Source organism: Coptis chinensis, chromosome 5 (genome assembly GCF_015680905.1).
Source record: "Coptis chinensis isolate HL-2020 chromosome 5, ASM1568090v1, whole genome shotgun sequence".
Lineage (NCBI taxonomy): Eukaryota > Viridiplantae > Streptophyta > Magnoliopsida > Ranunculales > Ranunculaceae > Coptis > Coptis chinensis.
The window spans coordinates 79,120,936-79,143,813 of record NC_141460.1 but is presented as its reverse complement, the minus strand read 5'-3'; the positions used below and the strand labels follow the sequence as shown (position 1 = coordinate 79,143,813).

The 22,878-nt window shown below is 36.4% G+C and overlaps 1 protein-coding gene across 1 annotated transcript; it reads left to right on the top strand.

Annotated features, from left to right (window-relative positions):
- Positions 1 to 16,934: 16,934 nt before the first annotated feature.
- LOC147499114 (uncharacterized) lies at positions 16,935 to 21,095 on the top strand. Its single transcript, XM_086560927.1, has 6 exons — positions 16,935 to 17,387; positions 17,463 to 17,564; positions 18,274 to 18,482; positions 19,456 to 19,563; positions 20,183 to 20,398; positions 20,508 to 21,095. Exons 1-6 carry the CDS (start codon positions 17,053 to 17,055, stop codon positions 20,876 to 20,878), a joined length of 1,341 nt encoding a protein of 446 aa, XP_086417053.1. The 5' UTR covers positions 16,935 to 17,052; the 3' UTR covers positions 20,879 to 21,095.
- The last annotated feature ends 1,783 nt before the right edge of the window (positions 21,096 to 22,878 follow it).

Genomic DNA, 22,878 nt, shown 5'->3' with positions numbered 1-22,878 from the left:
CTACAAAAACTCAATTCCAAATCCTAAACCCCAAAAACTCAATTTCAAAGTAGTAGCAATGAATTAATAACATTATAAAAATAAGGTGTTAACCGCAAAAAATATAAAACCGAGAAGATAAATATTTCTTTGTTATTATTCCATCGAAATGTGATATCTACTTTCAGTTTTCAGTAACAAACAAATTTTCTACTCCAGATAACCATTTAAGTTTGATAGAGGTACATCTGTAAGCTTGTTCCTCAGTCCTTAAGCAATTTCATACCACTCCATATTCAAAGCACACAACCATTTTTAAAATACGTCTGACAATAATTTTTCAAGAACAAAAATGTATGCCAAAAAAAAAAAAATGGTAGCATACAAGATCTCTAGTTGCCAAATCTAACTGAAAAAAGAGCGTCGCGATATCCTCATTAGCGCTTTCACTCTTATCTGCTACTTGCATTTGTTCACAAATAGAAGGAACAGATAAACAATTAGAAGAAGGAGTTGATAGGATGATTTATAAAGTCAAGATCATATTGGTGTGGGTTACATCCGTAACTTATTGTTATGTTCACATGGTAAACTTCCAAAAAGAGAAGAAAGAAGACTTACATTGGTAAAATTGTCAATATAGTGAAACATCTATCTCCAACAATCGCTTGCTCAAAATACTTAGAAAGTCGTATATCAAATCACTGAAAATTACTAGCACAAAGTTGATTATTAGAGATGGTGGAGAACTTAGACAATAACAATTATGAGTTTTCTACCAATCTAGTATGAAGTTGGTGTGTACCATACAAAACTATTATGATACTTTAAAACACTTTTTTTTTAGCAATGGAGGTCACCAACCTACAGCAAACACCAAATGTGTACTAATATAGCAAAAGGGTCAGATTTCGCAAGGACAAGTTGTCTTCTTTCATAAACTCATCCTGCAAGCAGAAAAAAGATTGTTGTAGAGAATAAAATATACAGAAGCTGAAAGTCGCATTTGAGCATACAATTTTCCACATATATAAAACATGGTAGGATTCATTTGACCAACTACACAAACTGAAGTGTGAAGGCACACAGTTCCAGTAACATATATTTAACTTATTAAAGTAGACATACCTCAAAAGATTTAGCTAGAGATGCAATCAGTTTTGCACTAAAGTCAACCCCAACCAAATAGGCCATGCCTACAACAAAAGCTACAAACCCAGTAGCATACCTACATAGAAAGGGCAAAAGAAGAAAATAATCAATCAATAGATATTTAATACAAAAGCAAAAGACCCAAAAGAACCAAGATATAGAAATTTTGTTTCCATAGACTATAACACCAAGGAGACTCCTTAAGTAACTCGGATGTATTTGGGCAAAGGATTGCAAAGGTTGAGTTCATAAAGATGTGGTCAATGAGTAGGACTAGGGGCAATTTCCATAGGAATAATGCCATATTTCAGTCGTATCAATAATCAATTTTTAGTTGGGAAGCACAACGTCAGGCGCAGATATCCAAATGCGATGAAACTTGAGTTATCATAACCAAGTTAACCAAATACTTCATAGCTATACGTTATCGTTATCAGAACCAAGTTAACCAAATACTTCATAGCGGTACGTTATCGTTATCAAAACTTCAAAAATGTTGGAGTGTCAGGCGGTCTACTGCTACAAGAATAACATAACATACAAAAAAAAAATCGATGTTTTGAGTAATGAGAACTTGAAGCTTTGCATCACTTGGAATTTGAAGTGTGATTAAAAGGGCTGATTTTCCGAGCCTACTGCACCATGAACTCAAGGACCATGCGTCTCCTCGGAGTGATGACCACTGCATCTTTGGCAAGAGCCGCTTGGTCACCAGCGTGAATAAAAGTAATTAGATCTTTGACCAAGTCATCTATACCACCTCTTAGAGGATCCTGCATTTACACAAGTAAAAGAATGACGCACCAAGCATTTTGCTAACAAATATGCTTTCTTTCAACAATAAAAACTCAGGTAAGTCGGTAACAACAACAATTTCTTAGCGAGCTCAACTAACTACAAAGAGCACGTATCTTAGTGGCCAATTGTACCTCAGAAGAAACTCAGTGACGATAGAGAGGTTGGGAGGACGGGTTACAACTCCTACAAAAAGGACAACATTCGGATGGCGCAATCTGCACATTATGCGAACCTGGCAATTGAGAACACCGGACTACTTTAGAATGTTGTAAATTGGAAAGACAGGTACATATGGTCATGAATAGAAATTATGCTTTAAAGAACACATTGAGAGTCAACTTATCACTTAACTTTTGAACTCGTCTAGCGTATCCCCATAAAAGTCCTGATCTAAGAACTTTTTCACAGCCACTTCCTAAGGTTCAACACCAAAGAACAAAGAAAAAAAAAGACAAATGAACAAATCAGTACTATTTAAGACTATACAAAATACTAATACATAGAAAGGAATTCTAGATCCAAGAAAAACTGTAAGCCCATTATTGTTTTTTTCCTTTTCTTTGTTCTTTTCGACTCATCTCACCAAGACATCTTAGTCATAACTCATAACACTAAATAGCAGAAGATGAGGAAACGTTGTGACCAAGGAACTAATTTCGGTTTCGATCAAAGTTTCTAGGAATGCTGGAAAAAAAGTAGTCTAGGTTTTTGGAAAAATAAAAACATTCTAAATTGTATGATTAATATATAAATTTTCAGGACACTAAAACTTTCTTTGCCTGCCAAAAATGAAATTTTCATGAAATTTTCAAGAGTTCTCTGAAATTTAATTCCATGGCCATGACATAAACAACATAATCTTCTTTCATCCCAAGGATAATATGGTGCAACAGTAATTACAAAAGAATTAGTGGCCTTAAATGATGAGGGATGATTAATCTATCTTACACTTGTAAGAATAAAACAGGCACCTGAGTCAACAGAGCCAAAAGTAGGATATAATGACCTACACAACAAAACCATAGATAATAGGCAGTCCTTGTATGTAGGTCCTAAATAACCAAATACTACATCATCTCCTGTTATTCTCCCTCAACAACTATTATGGTTATCATAATAAACGACAGATACAACCGCCGTTGTAACACATAAAAGTAAAGAGATAGCACAACTCTATTAGGGTGTTAACTTTTATGGGGCTAGGAAACAGAACCTTAATACTATAAAATGAGACTTCAACATTAAGCAATTGAATATTAAACTTGTTTCGACCCCCACCTACGTGGCAAACGTCCATTAGTAGGAGTCTCTATTTTATTCATTTAATCAACAGGGCTAAAGCCCAATTCGCAATATCATGGATCAATGTACAAGCCCATTAACTCATGTGTCTAAGGCTGAACCTTAGCCACATGGCTTGCCACTAATGTACATTGATTTATGTCCAGATTCGTTTCTTATCAAAGGGATAATTATCAGTTGACAGTTATATTCTATCACAATTACTCAAGCTACAAGAATACTTGAGCTACAAGAATTCTCTACTCTACCTATATAAATACCAAACTATTTTTCATAAGGAACTACGTTGAAACTTGATCCCTAGATAATAGATCTTGGGTATGTAGGCAGCCATTATCTTGGTTCAATTTTATCTCCCCCAACATCAAATTCCCCTGTTTCTTAGTGCGTTCTTTACCATTGCTCTCGTTGTGTTGAAGCAGTTTATTGCCGAAACATAATTGGCGCCGTCTGTGGGGATTTTAGAATTCATTATCACGTGAAACAATCAAGATGGTAAGAATAAGAAGCAGACCAAATAGTCGACATATTCCTCCTGCTAATAATACTCGCAACCCTCGAAATTCAAATCGGCCAATGCAAGAACCGTTGAACAATCAAGTTGATCCTAGTAGTAGGATAAATTCTCAACATTCGACTGTAGCAGCGCATCCGCCACCGCCTCCGCCATCGCAAAAGGCTGTACAACCGCCGGCACCAACCCTAACAGCCTTGCAACAAGAAAACCGACAAGTCAGTAATCCTCCATGCGGTCCACCGTCTGTCTATGTCGATCCTTCAGTTGGCATGGATATGGAAGTGGACATTACTCTCACGCCAACTAACGGAAAAGGTGATAGTAATAGCCAATTCACCCCTAATACGGTTGAGCAGGAGTTACGACGAGTCAAAAATTTAAATAGGAACTTGAGAAAGAAGCTGGCAAAGAGGCAAAGGCCGGTGGACGATGCTGCAAATTCAACAACATCAAGGCGACCACGAAAGGACGCAGGCCATTCCAATGTATGGGACCGTCTTGAAGAACCACTTCATCGTCCTCAACAAGCGTGTTATTTTCAAACACAATCAACCGATTGCACTCAAGAGTAATGACCCTATTACCCGTGACTTATGGGGAGAATCGGATTGGCGGGGATAACTACCACCCTAGACATGTCCGATCTCAAAGGGAAGATTTACCTCTGAGAAGCAATTTCAGGGAAGAACGCTGTCCTCCGAGATATGTCCGACATGACTGGGAAGGCAGGTATTCCAGACAAGAGCAACAAAACATGGAGAAGGATTATTCCGACCACCCGGCCAAGGGTGACTACCGGCCCGACGGGCTGGTTCTGAGGATAGACAAAAGACAATCACCGGTCAGAGCTGATCGTGGGTACCGCCAAAGATCTCTAACTCCAATAAGAGATAATGGAAGGTATCCTTCTCCACATGAGCACGACCGGGGGCGTCTAGTTGTTTGAGCCAATACTTTAACTCTAACAGAACAACAGTTGAAAGAGTTGATTGCAAAAGAACTTAACGATAGAGAGTTAAGGGATGTAAGAATGAAAAACTTGATACCAATGATGGCGTGATTTTGATAAGTTTTCGATCGACATTCAAGAAGCTTACCACCATCCCGACTTCAAACAACCCGATTTTGAACTTTATGATGAGTCGGAAGGAGATCCTGACTTGCATGTTCTATCGTTCAAAAATAAGTTGGTGTTATGGGGTGGAGATGATCCGCTCATATGTAAGCTCTTTCCATCAACTCTAAAGGGAGAAGCATTACGCTGGTTTAATGAGTTGCCTTCAAGATCAATTCACCAATTCAATGAACTAGAAAATCAGTTTGTTAATCGTTTCCGCCACAATTGCAAGACACCAAAGGATGTCGACTCACTTCTGAACTTTAAGTAACAACGTGACGAAAAGTTACGAACTTTTGTTACTAGGTTCCGGAAGGCAGTAGCACCGCCGCCGCCGCTACCGCAAACGGCGATACAAATGCCCGAAAAGAAAGCGTCCACGGAAGAAAGTATAAGAAAAACCTTAATCCCGTGATTTGGACCGACCTGACAGGGAAGGCCGACCTAGAAGATTTGAGGAAAATCGTCATCCTAGACGGTCCGACCGACATGGAAAAAAGGCGCCACGGAAGAAAGTATAAGAAAAACCTTAATCCCAGACTGGACCGACCTGATAGGGAAGGCCGACCTTGCAGATTTGCGGAAAATCGTCATCCTAGACAGGTCCGACCAGACAGGGAAAAAAGGCATCACGGAAGAAAGTATAAGGAAAACCTTCATCCTAAATTTGGACCGACGATAGGGAAGGTCGACCTCGCAGATTTGAGAAAAGCGCCATCCGCATAAGTCGACTAAGCAGAGGATGGAAGGTGTCACGAAACAACTAGATGGAATACCACAATCCCGGACAAACTACCGACCTAGATAAACCGGTTACACGCGAAAAGAAAAGACAATCTCGGTCGGACCCGACGCGTGTGCACCTTTAAAATCTCTAACTCTTGTAAGAGGTAATGGCGGTGTCATTTTCCACATAGGCTCGACCGGGGCTGCGTCAATTCTTTAAATCTTCTGGATAAAATGGATTTCACCCCACTTAGCACGAAGTCCCTTTGATGTAACTTCCCACTTATCATAAAGTTCATATGAACCTTAACGAAGCTTGTCCGATTCATCCGCATCCGTTGCCACGAATTTCCGAACTGGTAAATGCCACTTCGGGCTTCCAACGCCTATCTTTCATGGATGCTTCTTTAGGGTACTACCAGATATCTTTGAATGTGGATGACCAAGAGTTCACCGCCTTCATCACCGACCAAGGCATTTTTTGCTACATTGTTATGCCTTTTGGTCTGAAAAATGCCGGTGCAACCTACCAAAAGCTTGTCAATATAATTTTTTCCGATCTGTTGGGAAAAATAATGGAGGCTTATATCGATGATATAGTCGTTAAATCGAAGCATACTGGTGATCATCTTTCCGATCTTCAACTTGTTTTTGATAGGCTTAACAAGTATAACATGAGACTCAATCCCGCCAAATGTTCTTTTGGCCTCTCTTTCGAAAATTTCGGGATACCTCATGACTGTAAGAGGTATTGAGGCTAATCGATCGGATACGTCTTTGTTATTGATATGCCATCACCAAAAAATAAGAAGAAAATTCAACGACTTACTGGTTGGCTTGCCGCTCTTCATAGATTTATTTCTAAATATTCCGATCGTTGTCATCCCTTCTTCCAGACTTTAAAGGGGGTGGCAACTTGGAACGTTGATTGTGAGATGGCATTGCAATAACTGGAGAAATACTTGGAAGAATCTATGGAAGACATTCTGCCGCCAATAACTGGGGGCGACGAAGACCAACTTGAAAACGCAATTCCTAAACCCATTGACCTATGTATTGTTTACTCAGATGGCTCCCATAGTAAATCTGGGTCGGGAATTGGATGTGTTTTTGTTAAACCCGGCGGAGAAAAGATTGAGAAATATGTGCAACTTGGCTTCGCCGCTTCAAATAACGAAGCCGAGTATGAGGATGCCATTTGTGCCTTGAGAACAGCTTTTTGACCGGAGGCCGAAAGCTCGGTTATACACGGATTTCGCCTTATTTGCCAATCGGTTTGGTGGGTCTTTTGAAGCAAGAGATGGCGTATGGCGGCTTATCTTAGTTTCATACATAGTCTTGCTCGACAATTTGATAGCATCTCTATCACTCAAAGACCCCGAAATGACTTACGTCATGCAGATTCATTGGCTTATCTCTCCGCCGTCGTTAGAAGCGGCGGTCAAGACGGATCACTTTTTGCGGCATCTTTTCGTCGGTCTAAGTTTGAACGTTTTTTTGCGCTCACTTAGTTCATTACTATCATTACGAAAAAATCTGACGAAGTTACCACATTTAGCTTTGTCAGTCTAAGTTTGAGCGTTTTTTTTACGCCGCTTAGTCATTACTATTGCTTTACGACAAAAAACCGGACGGTTACTACGTTTAACCGGCCGATCTAAGTTTGAACGCTTTTACGCCGCTTAGTTCGATTTACTATCACTATAACAAAATCCGACGGTTACCACGTTTAACCGCCAGGTCTAAGTTTGAACGTTTTACTTCGCTTAGTTCGTTATTCTCATTCTGAAAAAATCTAATGAAGTTACCACATTTAGCTTCGTCGGTCTAAGTTTGAGCGCTTTATGCGCTTAGTTCATTACTATCATTAAAAAAATCGTGAAGTTACCACATTTAGCTTTGTCGGTCTAAGTTTGAACGTTTTTTTACGCTTAGTCATTACTATCGCTACAACAAAATCTGACGAAGTTACTACGTTTAACTTTGTCAGTCTAAGTTTGAACGTTTTTACGCTCGCTTAGTTCCTTACTATCACTATGACAATATCCGACTAAGTCACCGCGTTTTTTTTTTTACCGGTTTGAAGTTTGAGCGTTTTTCACTTTCGCTTAGTCTAATTTTGTCGAGTTAAGTTAGCATTGAGGGCGTTTTTCTCTACATGGAGGCGTCTCGTTCTATTTCATTTCAACTACATAAATCAACAACATTGTATGGGTTTTCCGTGGAGGTATGTTATCATCCACAATAACAATATTCAATAGCAAATCCATACTTTATTGTTATTTTTCATCAAAAGAAGTTTTGTTTCTATGGTATTACATTCACATAATTACCTAATCAATTGTCTCTATCAATTGTCTTACGGTTGTTCGATTAAATCTTCATTTTCTTCTTCGAAATCTGCATTCGCTTCGCTTAGCGCTTTCAGTTAACTATTTTCCGATCATTATTTTTTCTAAGGCATTGTGCCGATCTTTCTCTGAATTTTTTTTCCGAGCGAACATTTTAAAATCAAACTTCATTATTTTTTCTAAGGCATTGTGCCGATCTTTCTCTGAAAAATTTTCCGGCGAAAAATTTTCACAAACTTCATTATTTTTCTAAAGGCCTTTGTGCGATCTTTTTCTGAAAAATTTCGGCCGAAATTTTTCGACTTCATTATTTTTTCTAAGGCACTATGCCGATCTTTCTACGAAAAAATTTCCGAGCGAAAATTTTCGTCAACGTCATTATTTTTTCTGTGGCATTGTGCCAATCTTTCTCCGAAAAATTTTCCGAGTGAAAATTTTCGTCAGCATCATTATTTTTTCTAAGGCATTCTGCCGACCTTTTTACGAGAAATTTTCCGAACGACAATTTTCGTCAGCGTCATTATTATTATTTTTATTTTTATTTTTATTTTTAAGACATTAAGCCGAACTTTCTGAGTGAAACTTTCCGAGGCTCGTACAACCGTCGTTTCTCCGTGCGGTAAAAATCACATTACGTTAAGTTTCTGAGCGGATTGAAAATTATCTTCACCTTATTTATTTTTTACAAGGCATTGAGATCATGCGGAGGGAAACTTTTCTTCGTGGTATTTTCGTGAATTTCTGTCTCTCGTCGTACCGCCATTTCAACCTGCTAATTTAAAATACAAAATATTTTAAATTGGATCTTTCAGACTTCACCAACATTTTACGATAACTGATAAAAATATATGTATATATATATATATATATATATATATATCTGTTTCCGACACCGCTTTGTTATATTCTCCGCACTTTTCTCCGTTTTCTTCGTCTTCTTCGATAGGCCAAATTTAATTTTTATTGAAGCTCAATAATTTAAGCTTAATATCCTAGCCGATCCAATTTGAAGTCGCTTTCGATCCCCGAAGCTAGATTATGTCGCAACCTCGTATATTCGCTATATCTATCACCTTCTTTCCACATCACCAAGTCTACGATCATCATCGAAGTCTTCTTCTTCTCGATTATTTTTCGCCCATTATAGTACGATGGGTTTCTACCTACAAAAAAAAAAAAAAAAAAAAAAATATATATATATATATATATATATATATATATATATATATATATATATATATATATATATATATATATATATATATATATATATATATATATATATATAATAATAATAACGGATCGATTGCTCAAAAACCGGATTTATTAACTCCGGTGAACCGGGTGGGTTTAAGGCAAAGCAGTGCGGTGCCCTTCTTTTTCCTATTTGAAGACCGTATCTTGTTTGGTTGTAACATGTTTTTACGTTTCTTCGGCCATCGGTATGGCCACCTCACCATCTTCTCCAGCCAATATCTTGGGAGACCTATTTTTCCCAAATAACCTGGGTGAATGTTCAATCTTTTTCTTTGGGGCATGGCCTTAGACAATTTTCGTTATATGCGGCCCTCTTTTCAAACATATCAAATTCGCATTTTACGCTTCAAAACACTATCATAAGTAAGTCGATTAAGCCTTAACACCCAACCTATTCATCTCAAAGATAAACTCCCAACCCTTCCTTAAAATACCCATTCAATTACCTTCAATGATTCGTTGATTTCGTTGCCAAGTTATGCCAAAACATAACTTGTTAGTTTTTACATGCCGACAGGTCAACACACTAATTACAATTTCGGCATCATTAGCCTTAAACCCCTGGTCATGGCAGAATTTCTTCCATCGTCTAGTGAGAACGTGTGCTTTTTTGCCCCATAGCTTGTATATCATGTTATATCATGCTTTACTTTGCTTTTCACGTAGTATTGCTTTCCTTTCGATGTCCAAAACTGCAACACATGCAATATCTCTAGACCCAGACTGATATACCCTCTATACTAGATTCAATCGATTTTTTTTTAACACTATACGACATAGCATGTCGAAAAGACTTGAAGATTTTTCACTTGACAATTGTTTTCCCATGGACGTTGTCAGTAATTAGATCCTATTTCACCACGATGAATCTTCTATATCGCATGCTGCCTTGCCACGCGATATCCCACCCTTGTATATCTTCTCTTCTTAGTTATTTTTTTATGTCTACTGTTTTGTATATGGAGCTTAGCCAATACTTATATGATATTTCTTGGATCTAGTTTTAAATTGTTGGTTGGACTCTTATCTAATCCAAACTTTTATCTAATCCGAATTTTTATCTAATTCAAATTCTTATCTCATCTGAACACTTTGAGTCCAATTAGTATTTAACTTCCTTTTATTACTATTATTACTAAATTGCCCTTACGTTTAATTTTCAACGGTATAATCCAAGTTTTGATATTCCGTTGGCACGCATCGTCGAATTCAAATTTCGTATTATTACGACGCGTTCGGTGCAGTTTTAAATAATCGAATTTTTTGCAATTTTATTTCCGTGCATATTTTATTTTTTTCTGTGCATTTTCGGCCATCTTTTATTTAACTACATTGCGTCCCGTATACGTTAGTTTGACATTATTTCGTTCCCGATAATTCACGAATTTTTTTCAACAGTCAATTTTCCAATTATTTCTTTTCGCACGACACTTTGTTATACATTCTGCTCATTTTTCTTTTTTCTTTGCCATATGAACTTTGTTCGCATGCCAAAGAGGGGGCGGTGTTTCGACCCCCACCTACGTGGCAAACGTCCATTAGTAGGAGTCTCTATTTTATTCATTTAATCAACGGGGGCTAAAGCCCAATTAAGCAATATCATGGATCAATGTACAAGCCCATTAACTCATGTGTCTAAGGTGAACCTTAGCCACATGGCTTGCCACGCCACTAATGTACATTGATTTAAAATTCTTATCAAAGGGATAATTATCACTTGACGGTTATATTCTATCACAATTACTCAAGCTACAAGAATACTTGAGCTACAAGAATTCTCTACTCTACCTATATAAATACCAAACTATTTTTCATAAGGAACTACGTTGAAACTTGATCCCTAGAGAATAGATCTTGGGTACGTAGGCAGCCATTATCTTGGTTCAGTTTTATCTCCCCCAACATCAAATTCCTCTGTTTCTTAGTGCGTTCTTTACCATTGCTCTCGTTGTGTTGAAGCAGTTTATTGCCGAAACAAAACTCTTCCCAGGTGGGGATATAGGGATAACAATGTCCAAGGCGGGATGATAAAGTTATGATAGGGCTATGAAGTCTTTGATCTAGTTGGGACTGTCTTAATCAAGATTGATTCTTGGGCACCCAGTCTCAAGTATGCACCATATTATAATGATATTTGACTAATGTAATTTTCATTTGAACGATAAAATAGGGAAATATTTGTTCACAGGGGTGCTTATTGCATTCTTATCAAACCTAAAAAATATATGATGGTTATACATGTCTGTGGTATGTAGACTATGTCTGAGGAGATAGGTGCGGTGTGTTTCTGTGTATGTGTGTGTGAGAGAGACTCATCATGCCATTCCAATCAGCACGGTACACTTCTCCATGTGAGCCTATCCCACTAAAAGCAAAACTATAGTCAAGCAAGATAGTATTTAAAAAATGCATTTCACCATAAGTAACTTACTACTCCATAGTCTCCACCAGCTACCCCACCATGAACGCCAACAATTAAGATGGAGATAACTTAATATTTCTAAAAGTGAATATAGAGAAATTCGATCACTATAATCAATGTAGAGAACTATATTAGATTGACAAAGAATAGCCAAAGGAAAGGAATGCACAACGTATATACAAATAACAAATTATAGCGCAGTAGAAGCCATTACCTAGACCAATCCTTTCACCAATATAAAGGTGCTCCCATGGTATTTCCAGTTCAGCTACATCATTTGGCTCGGGCCTGCCGACCCGAGAATCAAGTGATGAGCTTTTGTCTTTGGGATCCATCACAATCAATCTGCTGTCTGTAAATCTGTCATGACTGAAATATCTTCGATCATGATTACCAATAGCGTTATTGCCAGACTCTTTGGTTTTATCTACAAAATTATTTTGAAATATCTCCCCGACTTGTTGCTGATTATTTTTTTCCGGACGTTGAATTGACGTTTGCGCCACATCTACTTTGCCATCACCATCAGAGTGCCACCTATCATATTGTTCTGTACTCAATCTTGACAACGAATTACCATAATCTGTGAAGCTCACATTGCTAGTACATTCTCTGGAAGCACGGGATCTGTCAGACGGCTCAGCAACATTAAGAATAGGATAGAGTTTTTCTGATGTGGCTGAGCTTGAAGAAGCTACTGATGTGTTATAGTCTCTATCTTCTTGGTTCTTATTTGGAAACTGTCCCTCCACATATGATAGACCAGTAGGTACAGCATGGAGTCATTATTATTTGAATAAAAAACCATGGCATCCTTTATCTTACCCGAACCGTACCAACATCGTAATGGATTGTTGAACAGACTGATGCTCAGAAGCAGTGTACAGCTGAAGAAGTTGCCAGAGAGTTTGCTCAAGAACAGGAGTTTTTTCAACAGAGTGCGTTAATATCTAAGAAAGAGAAAGAGAAGATTGAGGTAATGAAGGTTGTGAGCTTTATGTATGTTCGCCCACCTTGTTACAATACGAAAATTGCCCTGCAGAGCTCGAAGATGAGAGAAGAAGAATGGACAGAGTCTGTTATCCTCAACCCTCTACTGATGGCCACAGGGCGCCTTCATCAATGGCAGCAGAAGTAAAGAATAGGGGCGGCCCTGAGTTTTGGGGGGCCCTAGGCGAGTTCGTATTACTGATGAAGGATAACAAAATGTATAAGCCATATTTTTTGCAAACAAATAGGCTTAAAGTGTTAAATAATTAATATTTATTAAGTAAACAAAATAATAGTCTTTGATTGTTACTTGTACGGTTTAGACGTTCAATAGTTTAATACTTTAATCAAGTCTGCTACTTAGAATAGGATTGAGTGTGATGATTTACTATTGTGGTTTTTGGGCTTTATTTGCCTTTTATTTGTTGAAGGCTTGCCAAATTTTGAGTCCAAAGTTAGGCCGAAAAAAGAACAGGCGGGCTTATTATTTGTTAAAAACTTCATATTGGGGCCGAATTTTGGACCGAAAAGAACAGTAGATCCCAACTGATTGTCGACTTCAGGGGCCCTTATTTTGGGCCAAATTTTGGGGCCCAGCCAGCCGCCTGTGTGGACTGTCTCCAGGGCTAGCCCTGGAAAGAAGAAACTCATGGCAAAAGATGTTTTTGGCCATGCATTGCCCAGAGAAGAAGAGTTTGAAGTATTGAAAAGTGCTCCCCATTTGGAGACAGGTCTACCTGCAAGGTCGAAACCATTTGGAGTGGAAGCTCGTAATGTGAAGTGTTTGAGATGTGGAAATTTTGGGTCACCAAAGTGGTGATCGTGAATGTCCTTTAAAAGATGTGATAGACCTCCAAGTAAAAAAGATTCCAAGGAATTTCTCTCGGCATTAAAGAAATGTCATTCTCTATCATACGATTAATGCGCACATAACGAACGAACCAACCTTTGGATATCAAGAAATTCAACAAAATCCCATACATAAACAAATTCGAAGTATGAAGAACACCCACTGAACAAAACATGCAAAAACCAAACCCTAACAAAACTCAAAAGTCATTAACACTAACCTGATGAATATGAGGGTACATGGAATTGGTACAAATAGGACACTCGGGGAATTCATGAACGCCAGTAGGAGGAGGAATAGTTGTTGTTGGTGTTGAAACAATATTAAGATGTTGTGAAAAAAAGAAGAAAACTGATGATTGCAACGATGAGATAAAGATGGAAAAAAACCTTTGTTGGAAAAAAAACCTATTGCAATAAGGGGTTGTAATAAATAACTCGATCTGTTAAACTAACATTTCAAAATTTACTTTCACATATGAAAATACAAATTTACACAGCAAATAAAGCTATTCAAGTAAACTTTTACATATGAAAATAGAAACAAAAACAGTACTGATGAATGCATACATATGCAAATATGAATTTTGATAGCATTCATGTTCTGACTTGTTATATCTGCTAGGCTATGTTAATGCCAATTTACATATGCGGATAACAATTATTACCAGATATGTGACTTCTAGTAACTTTACTCCTGATGCCTCACTACCAACCTTCTTCTTTCTTAGAATTCGAACATTGCTTCCTAGCTTGTTTCTCTCCTTTGACCATTTCATCAACGTTGTCAAGCGAAGCTTGAAGAATAGTTTTAGATTTTTTTCTTCATTTTTTTGGGGTTTTGTTAATTTCGAGTTTTAGATCTGAAAACCTAGGTTGGAATGGTTGGAATGATTGTTAATTTTGAGTTTCATTTGAAAAAGAGTTTGGGTTTGCAAGAAGAGAGGATGCCGCGAGAAGAGAGAGAAGAGAAATTTGAGATCTAGGTTTTTATGTGTGGGGGTATTTTAGTCAGTTCGGGTGTTTTAGAAAAATAGGGAGTTTTTATAGGTTAGTACATAGTGAGGGGGTTTTTATACAGGATGTGTATGGACCAGGGAGATTAAACCCAAATCCTGGAGATATATCCCCAGTACATATCCATACATCAGAGGTCGATATTTTGGCATATGCTGATATTTTGTACTTTGATTGGTGGTAAGTTGCGGTGCAATAAACCATAGTACAAAATATCAGGATATGAGTATTTATCGATATTCAATTTCTAGATATGTATCGTGGATATATCCCCCTCTTTTGGGATATTTGACATTGTTTCACATATAAATATCGTGGATATATCTAAAATATCGACAAATATTATGGATATTTCTTGATATATCATGATATATTATTTATATTTATTTGAAATATAATGGTAAATATTAAATAAAATTATTGTATACACATAATATCGCTAAATATCTCCAAATATCGCAAATATCGTCGAAATATCACCGATATTTACAGTCGTATATATCTCTATATCGTTATATTTATATATCTTTTTCTGAAATTTGGATAGATATCTCCAAATATCGCGATATATCGGGATATTTTGTACTATACAATAAACTATTGCAACAAACTATTAATAGTGAACCAAACCCTAATATCAGGACCGACCCCCCAATAGTACAAAATATCCCGATATATCGCGATATTTGGGGATATCTATCCAGATTTCAGAGAAATATATATAAATATCACGATATGTTTAGAGATATATACGACTGTAAATATCGGTGATATTTCGACGATATTTGTGATATTCAGAGATATTTTGCGATATTTAGAGATATTTTGCGATATTTTGTGTATATAACAATTTTATTTAATACTTACTTTTATATTTCAAATAAATATAAATAATGTATCATGATATATCAAGAAATATCCACAATATTCACGATATTTGTCGATATTTTGGATATATCTACGATATTTGCATGTGAAACAATGTCAAATATCCCCAAAGAAGAAGATATATCCACGATACATATCCAGAATTTTTGGTAAAAATTTAACAAACACAGTCTTATAGTATTTACTACAAATAGAATTTTTGGGGTTAGGTCTGGGGTGAGAGATTTTCTGTTCTCTTGGTTAGGGTCTTAAAATGGCGTTTATCCCACCTTGTAATATTTATGGCAGTCCACTTTCAGATGAGGAAAAGGAAGTCTATTCAAAGATTCTTGATTATCAGATTCATTTCCATGGAGAACCACGAGATCTTACTTGTAAATTCGTTGCTAGAGCATATTGCCAAATTAGAGCAAGTAAAAGCAAGGGATATTTAGACTTTGGTCCTAACCATAGTTGGTTTATTAGGATTTGGTCCAGAAAAGCTTGAATATTAGGGTTTGGTCCTAGTTTTGGTTTTTGACCACCAGTCAACTGAGTTGAATGTGATCAATCAGCTTGTATTTTCAAAATGGCAATAATGCCCCTCGCGTGTAATATCACGTGTTTCTATTTTATCAAAATTAGTCGACACGTGTCGACATCTGACTTCGATTTTCGATGTGGCCGTCAGATCTTAAATTTGCGCATCTCGATGTGGCTATGTTCAACGCTTTGCTTCGTGAATCAGCTGAGAAGCTTCCGACTGATCCTGTATCTAACCCAATTAGTAATTTCGCAGTCCACTTGTATGTAATCGATCATCTTCTTGTGTTATGCTAATTGTACTGACAATTATTCCACTAGTCAATAGACCGTATGTTTACTGTCTTACATCCCCAAAGTCCATTCATGCACGCACATCACACCATCACTGCTTCCTGTTTCCCAAGCCACTAAAACACATCTGCATCTTAGTTATGAACAAACCAGCTTCCACTATCCTAAAGCTTGCATACAAATAACTTAACTTTCCATTTGATTGTTCTGTTTGATCTTATCACTATAAATATTTGGCTCCAAATTGGCAGTTGGTCTAGCAGTTTCACTGATCTCTTCGGCACACTCGACGGTAACTCCAAGGCAGATGCAAACAAGCTTATTAGTGACGACAAATAACAAGTTGAGCCATCCTTTAAATTTCATCTTCTCAACGAGTTGAGTGATCTCTTGATGCTTCCAAAGGACATGCTCTCGAATTATTCCTTCAGGAAAGAGGTTAATCACAAACCATAACACCTTCATATTTTCTTGTTCAATCTTCTTCCTGACCAATTGTTTTATCATCTTTTCATTATTTTTGAAGGTCTGCCCTACATTTGCAGCAACGTTGATCAAGAGGGTTCTAAATAACCTGTATTCTCGAGATGCGCAAATTTAAGATCTGACGGCCACATCGAAAATCGAAGTCATTTAATAAAATAGAAACACGTGATATTGCACGCGAGGGGCATTATTGTCATTTTGAAAATACAAGCTGATTGACCACATTCAACTCAGTTGACTGGTGGTCAAAAACCAAAATTAAGACCAAACCCTAATATTCAAGCTTTTCTGGACCAAACCCTAATAAACCAACTATAGTTAGGACCAAAGTCTAAATATCCCTAAAAACAAAGACTTTGCTGTAATATTTGATGATTTTGATTGTATGGAGCTCTTACTTCAATTAGCTCATGCTTTGTTATACCTCTCTGAAATTTCAAGGCGTGTGGATGCTTATAATGAGATTTTAACAGATATTTCATCTGTAAAGTTGAAACCGAAGAAAAAAGACGGAATCATTAGAGATGTTCAAAGCTTGGTAGAGGGTAACTTATTAGGAGAGACAGGCCACGAAATTCTCCAAGTCGTCAATCAAGTTTTTGAGCTAAATGAGGCAGATTTTAAACAAATTCGCAACAAGGTGTTAGATTCTTATGTTGCCCCCAAGTTGGGGGAGAAAACCAAAGTTGTTGTTGATGCTCAAACTCAGAAAATAAATAGGTTAGTCAAAACTAGTGTTTTCTCTCAGTAGGCTCAATAGAAAGTAAACTTAATGCTTTGCTACTTGTTACTCAGGTCCATCAGAGAGCTGTATAATCAAGTTGAGGACGATTGCTCTGATGATGATGAGAAAATATTTGGTGATGAGGATGAATATTTTAAAAATCAAATTGATGCGTGAGTCACACTGTTTATTTGCTTATAATTTATTATTTCTAGTGTTCATCCCTGGGTAGGGTGCTGTTGAATCGTTCTCCTACTTATATAAGTTTTTTTTCTGTTCGATAATCTTTGGTGTACCTTACTGGAAGAGTAACAACATTTTCATCTGTGTACATGTATTATCATCTAGCCCTGCATAGAACATGTTACTCTTCTCTATTCCCTTTTAAACCTCTACACAGCTTGAAACTTTCTAGTGTGTTCTTGAGGCTCACAACACATCTATATACCATTGTTAGAGTTTTAGCCTTAAGCGGTTCTGGATATTGGGTCGGAGGGGACAACTGTATTTCATGTTTTAGTTTGCAGCATGATGTGCTCATCATATATCATGTTTGCATTGTTGATGTTGGAAAATGAGTTTTGAACCTGTTTCACTGTGTTGTGAGTTTTAACCTTAAGCGGTTCTGGATATTGGGTCAGAGGGGACAACTGTATTTCATGTTTTAGTTTGCAGCATGATGTGCTCATCATATATCGTGTTTGCGTTGTTGATGTTGGAAAATGAGTTTTGAACCTGTTTCACTGTGTTGTAAAAGATTTTATGTTGCCATAAGTAATTTCTCATTCGAAAGACAAACTTGGTTAAATGTTTGTCTTGCTTCTTATGCTAACTTTCGCAACCTTTTATTGTCTTGTCTAAGGTTTTCATTCTTCCATGCAGTTTATGCTCCCTTGTCAGGTTCATCTTTAAGCATCCTATAATGGAAGTGGAGACCGTTGCTGCAATTTTACCATATTATCCTGGGTTCAGACAATTGGGACAGGAGATGATGAAGTATGAAAGTGATTGCATTTGTGATTCTCTTATAGAAGGCTTGTTTGATGGTTCATGCGATTGCTCAACTTTTCAAGAACTATTGTGCCCACCAGGTAATCTATAGATATTGGTGAAATCAAAATAATTGTTTTTTCTTTTGTCTCATGCTCGACACTTCATTCTCGACTGTTTTCTTTTGGCTTGGGGAGCCGTTGTTTTCCCAATCAATTCTACACCATTAATTATAGACCACTAATTATAGTGAGAATTTTCCACTATAATCATGCTGATTCTGTGGATGTGACTATTGATTTGGTGGAAAATATTCAAAAGATAAATGATGGGCAGTTCGGTGGAGGATGTAGGAATTCTTGAAGTTCTAGTAGTATGGGGCTTATTAGGTCGATTTTCGTGTAAAGATGATAGAGGGGATGATACATATATGCCAAAATTTAGATTTTGTTTTGATATTTTGATATATACCAAATTCTTAGTATTTCAGTTGATGTCAGCATTTTTATCCGTGTGTAAACAATTTGCCACATGTAATACTGGGTGAAAAATACCTAAAAAAATTGAAATAAAAAAGACACGTCATCACTTAACTGACTGATTTTAGCAGATTAATAAAATTGTGAAATCACAATTAGTACATTGATATAACTGTTAAATAAGATTGTCTGTTGATATAAGTGATAAAAAGACCTAAATACATTGCATATTTCTGCAATTAAGCCATTTATTTATATGTTAACAAAACGGTTTAACTGGGAGACATGAGAAGCTTAAATAAACCGACCATTATAGTTTTAGTCTAGGACTGCCTAGTGCACCACACTCTCTGACATTCGCAACAGACCAACAAAAGCTAAAATAGTCAGTGGAGTTGGACTTCCCGTTCGAGTTCAACTCTAGCTTTTATTAGGACCTGTTTGTTTTGTTTTTAAGGTGATCCGCCTTGAGACAAATGCGAGGATTTCCAATAACAAGTTCTAACTTTTTGTTCTTTTTAATATTAGTTTCTATTCGTATTAACGCCTTAGATTTTCAATCTATTTTATTCGACTAAGAGTCATAATTTTACAGGGGAGAATTCAGCTTCCAGCAAGTTCAAGTGGATTTTATGCATCTTGAAGAAAATTTTGTCTCTAGACGAAGAGCTTACATCTTGTTATGAAATGGAATATGGATTAAGTGAGTTCAATCTGCATAACTTATGATCAAAAGCAAGTTTATAATCATCCTGATTGTTAGGTGATGCTGTTTGTGTATATATTATATTCTTTACGAAGTTGAATTCTTAGATTTAAACTTCCGTTTGGTATCCCTTTATATATATATATGAGGATTAGAGGCCTATAATGTCAAAAGTTTGAACCAAGCCACATTCAAAGTGTCGATATGGTGCACGTGTTGTGTGGACTTACAATATATGTATTAATTCCTTGTATAGGTGCAAGTTTGTGTTGGGGTGACCAATTGGGGTGTTTATTTGGGTTGGTTAGCTATCCCGCTTCACACATACACAGAAAATATATATATTAATTCCTTGTATTTGGGTTGATGAGAGAGGCATGGAGAGATAAATGGGTGCAACCCAGAGACCACTTAGTCTCGTTCTAAGTATCAAAGTTAAGTGTTTAACATAGTCGCATCTCCACCCAATTGTTATCAGTGGGTTTCTTGATTGAAGGGAGGTGTTTATGCAAAGATAAATTCACTAATTATAGTTTCTATTAATCTTTTAAATATGTCTCTACTTATTAGTTATGTTGATTTGGATCTGTCCTTATTCCATTTCTCTTTTGAGCAGCTCGGCCTGAATATGTTAAGATTGTTACTGCTGATGGAGCTGCAAAGATAAATAGTGTTTCACACAATTTTGCATCTACTTTAGTTCCGTGTGGTGAACCGTGTAATATTTCCAAATGTGAACATGTGGTGAGGAAATCGTTGCTTAGCATGGTTCGTCATCACAAATCAATGAAGTTGAAGTTTCTAATGGTTCGGCAGGAGCTCATAGCAAAAGGTAGTAGATTTTAGATTTTTGTATTTACTTCATTCCCCTTGCCTTTCCTTTTTCATGTCTAGGTCTGACGTTGTTGTCATTGTGTTGTGCTATGTTACATTTTATTCAGGAAAACATGTTCTTCTCGATGCAGAGCATTATGACACACTTCTTTTCCTAATTGCTTATATTAGACAATTGGAGAGCGAGCTGACACGAGGAATGATGATACTTTCGAATAGGATTGACTATGTGCGTATGATATATGAGGGGTCAAATGTGTGTCAAAAACTGGAAATATTTTACAGGAACCAAATTACATTGATCGAATATTTGTTTTATTTGCAAGATGCACTGTCTCGTTTCTTATTTTATCACGAGCCAGAACATAATGCTTTCATGGTGTTGATGGAGGAGCTGGCAAAGGTGGCTGACAAGGTCCATGAAGTTGTTCAAACGTCTTATAGTGAAACCAGAAATATATTCATGCGAAGCAGATAATGTCTTAATTATTTACAAGATGTTCTTAATGAATGAGGTAGACTCTGTAGTCTGTAGTTCTGTACTCTCTTTGGTTCACCTTATCTCTTCGTCTTGGGATTGATTGTACCACTTCATAGTTCATGTAAGACACTTTATATTAAAAGCATTTCACTGGAAACTGTCATTTATTTACTACAATCAATTGAGTTGTGTTGTGTGACACTCATAGAGGAAAGACTTGTGTTCATCTGTTCTATAGGAGTTTACAACTTCCGACAATGAGATTGGTGCATTTGAATTCATTTAACTACCCTGCTGCACATCCCATGAGTTGTAACACTACAATAGCTAACATTCTTTACATATCTGTATCTTAATATTAAAGCTCCCACAAAGAGTATTTTTGGAGCTCTATTAAAATTTCACGTCATTTTTTTATTAAAACGAGAATTTCTCTCCTATTTGAAAAACGGAATTTCTCTTCTATTTTCTTCTCCAATTAAAACAAATTTTAACACTTTTAATTAAAGCGGGAATTTTTCTCCTACTAAAATATAATCTCTCCCAATTGAAAAAATGGGTTTTTAAAACTTAATTTAAAACAATTTGTTATAAAATTAAAATGGTTTAGCGACTAAAACGGTAGTCCCAATTTTCTAAAAAAAATATAAATGTTTTCAAAAGAACCGGTGCGTATTATATTAAAAGCTCGGTCATAGGTACAACTAATACTAGTAATAAAAGTGCACTGAAAAATATAAAATAAAATGGTGATTCAATCGGGCGCTCATCAAATTGGATTGGGCAACCATCCAAAAAAAAAGAAATTTTACAAGTTTGCCATATTACAAGTTTGCCATCAAAGCCTAGGCCCAGCAACCAATTCAACCGGTCTCGCCATAATGAACCCCACGGGCAGTTTGAGTGTACACTCAAATGATCCCGCCATGTCGTTTGAGTGTACACTCAAACGATACCGCCCTATCGTTTGAGTATACACACACTCGATCTTAGCCTGTCATTTGAGACTTGGCTCTCTGGAATCTCCATGGAACGGTCTGAGTATGCCATTTGAGTGTACACTCAAGCGGCTTGACCACATCGTTTGAGTGTGAATTGAAACGGCTATGCAATACCATTTGGTATCACATGCAAGCAGTATGGCTGGGTCGTTTGGGGCTTCTATGGAGCGATATGGTGAAGTCGTTTGGACTAAAATAATTGAAAAGTTCTAAACCAAGGAAATTCCTGATTAACCAATGATTAGCCTGATTAACCAATAAAAATTGATTATATAAACACTAATTACACTTTTCTTATACATAAACACCGAATACTTTTCTTATAATACAAATCATTAATCGATCATAAGTGTACAATAATTTATTTAAACAATTATCTGCAAAATTGAATTAATAATGATCAATTTATCAACAAATCCCAATTGAATTAGAAAAATTGAAATCTGATTTTAAAAAATTAGGTTAGGAACAACACAATTAGTTATACCAACACAATTACATGCACTCTGCACTCTTTATCTGTTATGACATAGTATCTATATAACCAAGTTAAAACATGTAATCAAACATGCCAAAATCTAAAATAATGTAATCAAATATGCCAAAATCTAAAATAATAATTTGTTTTATATCTAAACTTGTTATTTTTCATTTTTTTTTTTCAATTGTGAATCAGAAACTGGTTTGGGGTTTGGGGTTCAGGGTTTACAAATTTCGTACCAACATATTTCACTTAATTATTTGAAATAATCATTTGTTTTATATCTAAACTTGTTATTTTTTATTTTATTTTTCAAATTATGAATCATAAACTAGTTTGGGGGTTTGGGGGTTTGGGGTTTAGGGTTTAGGGTTCAAGGTTTACAAATTTCGTACAAACATATTTCACTTAATTATTCGAAATAATAATTTGTTTTATATCTAAACTTTTTATTTTTCAAACTTTGAATCATAAACTAGTTTTGGGGTTTTGGGGTTTTTAGGGTTTACAAATTT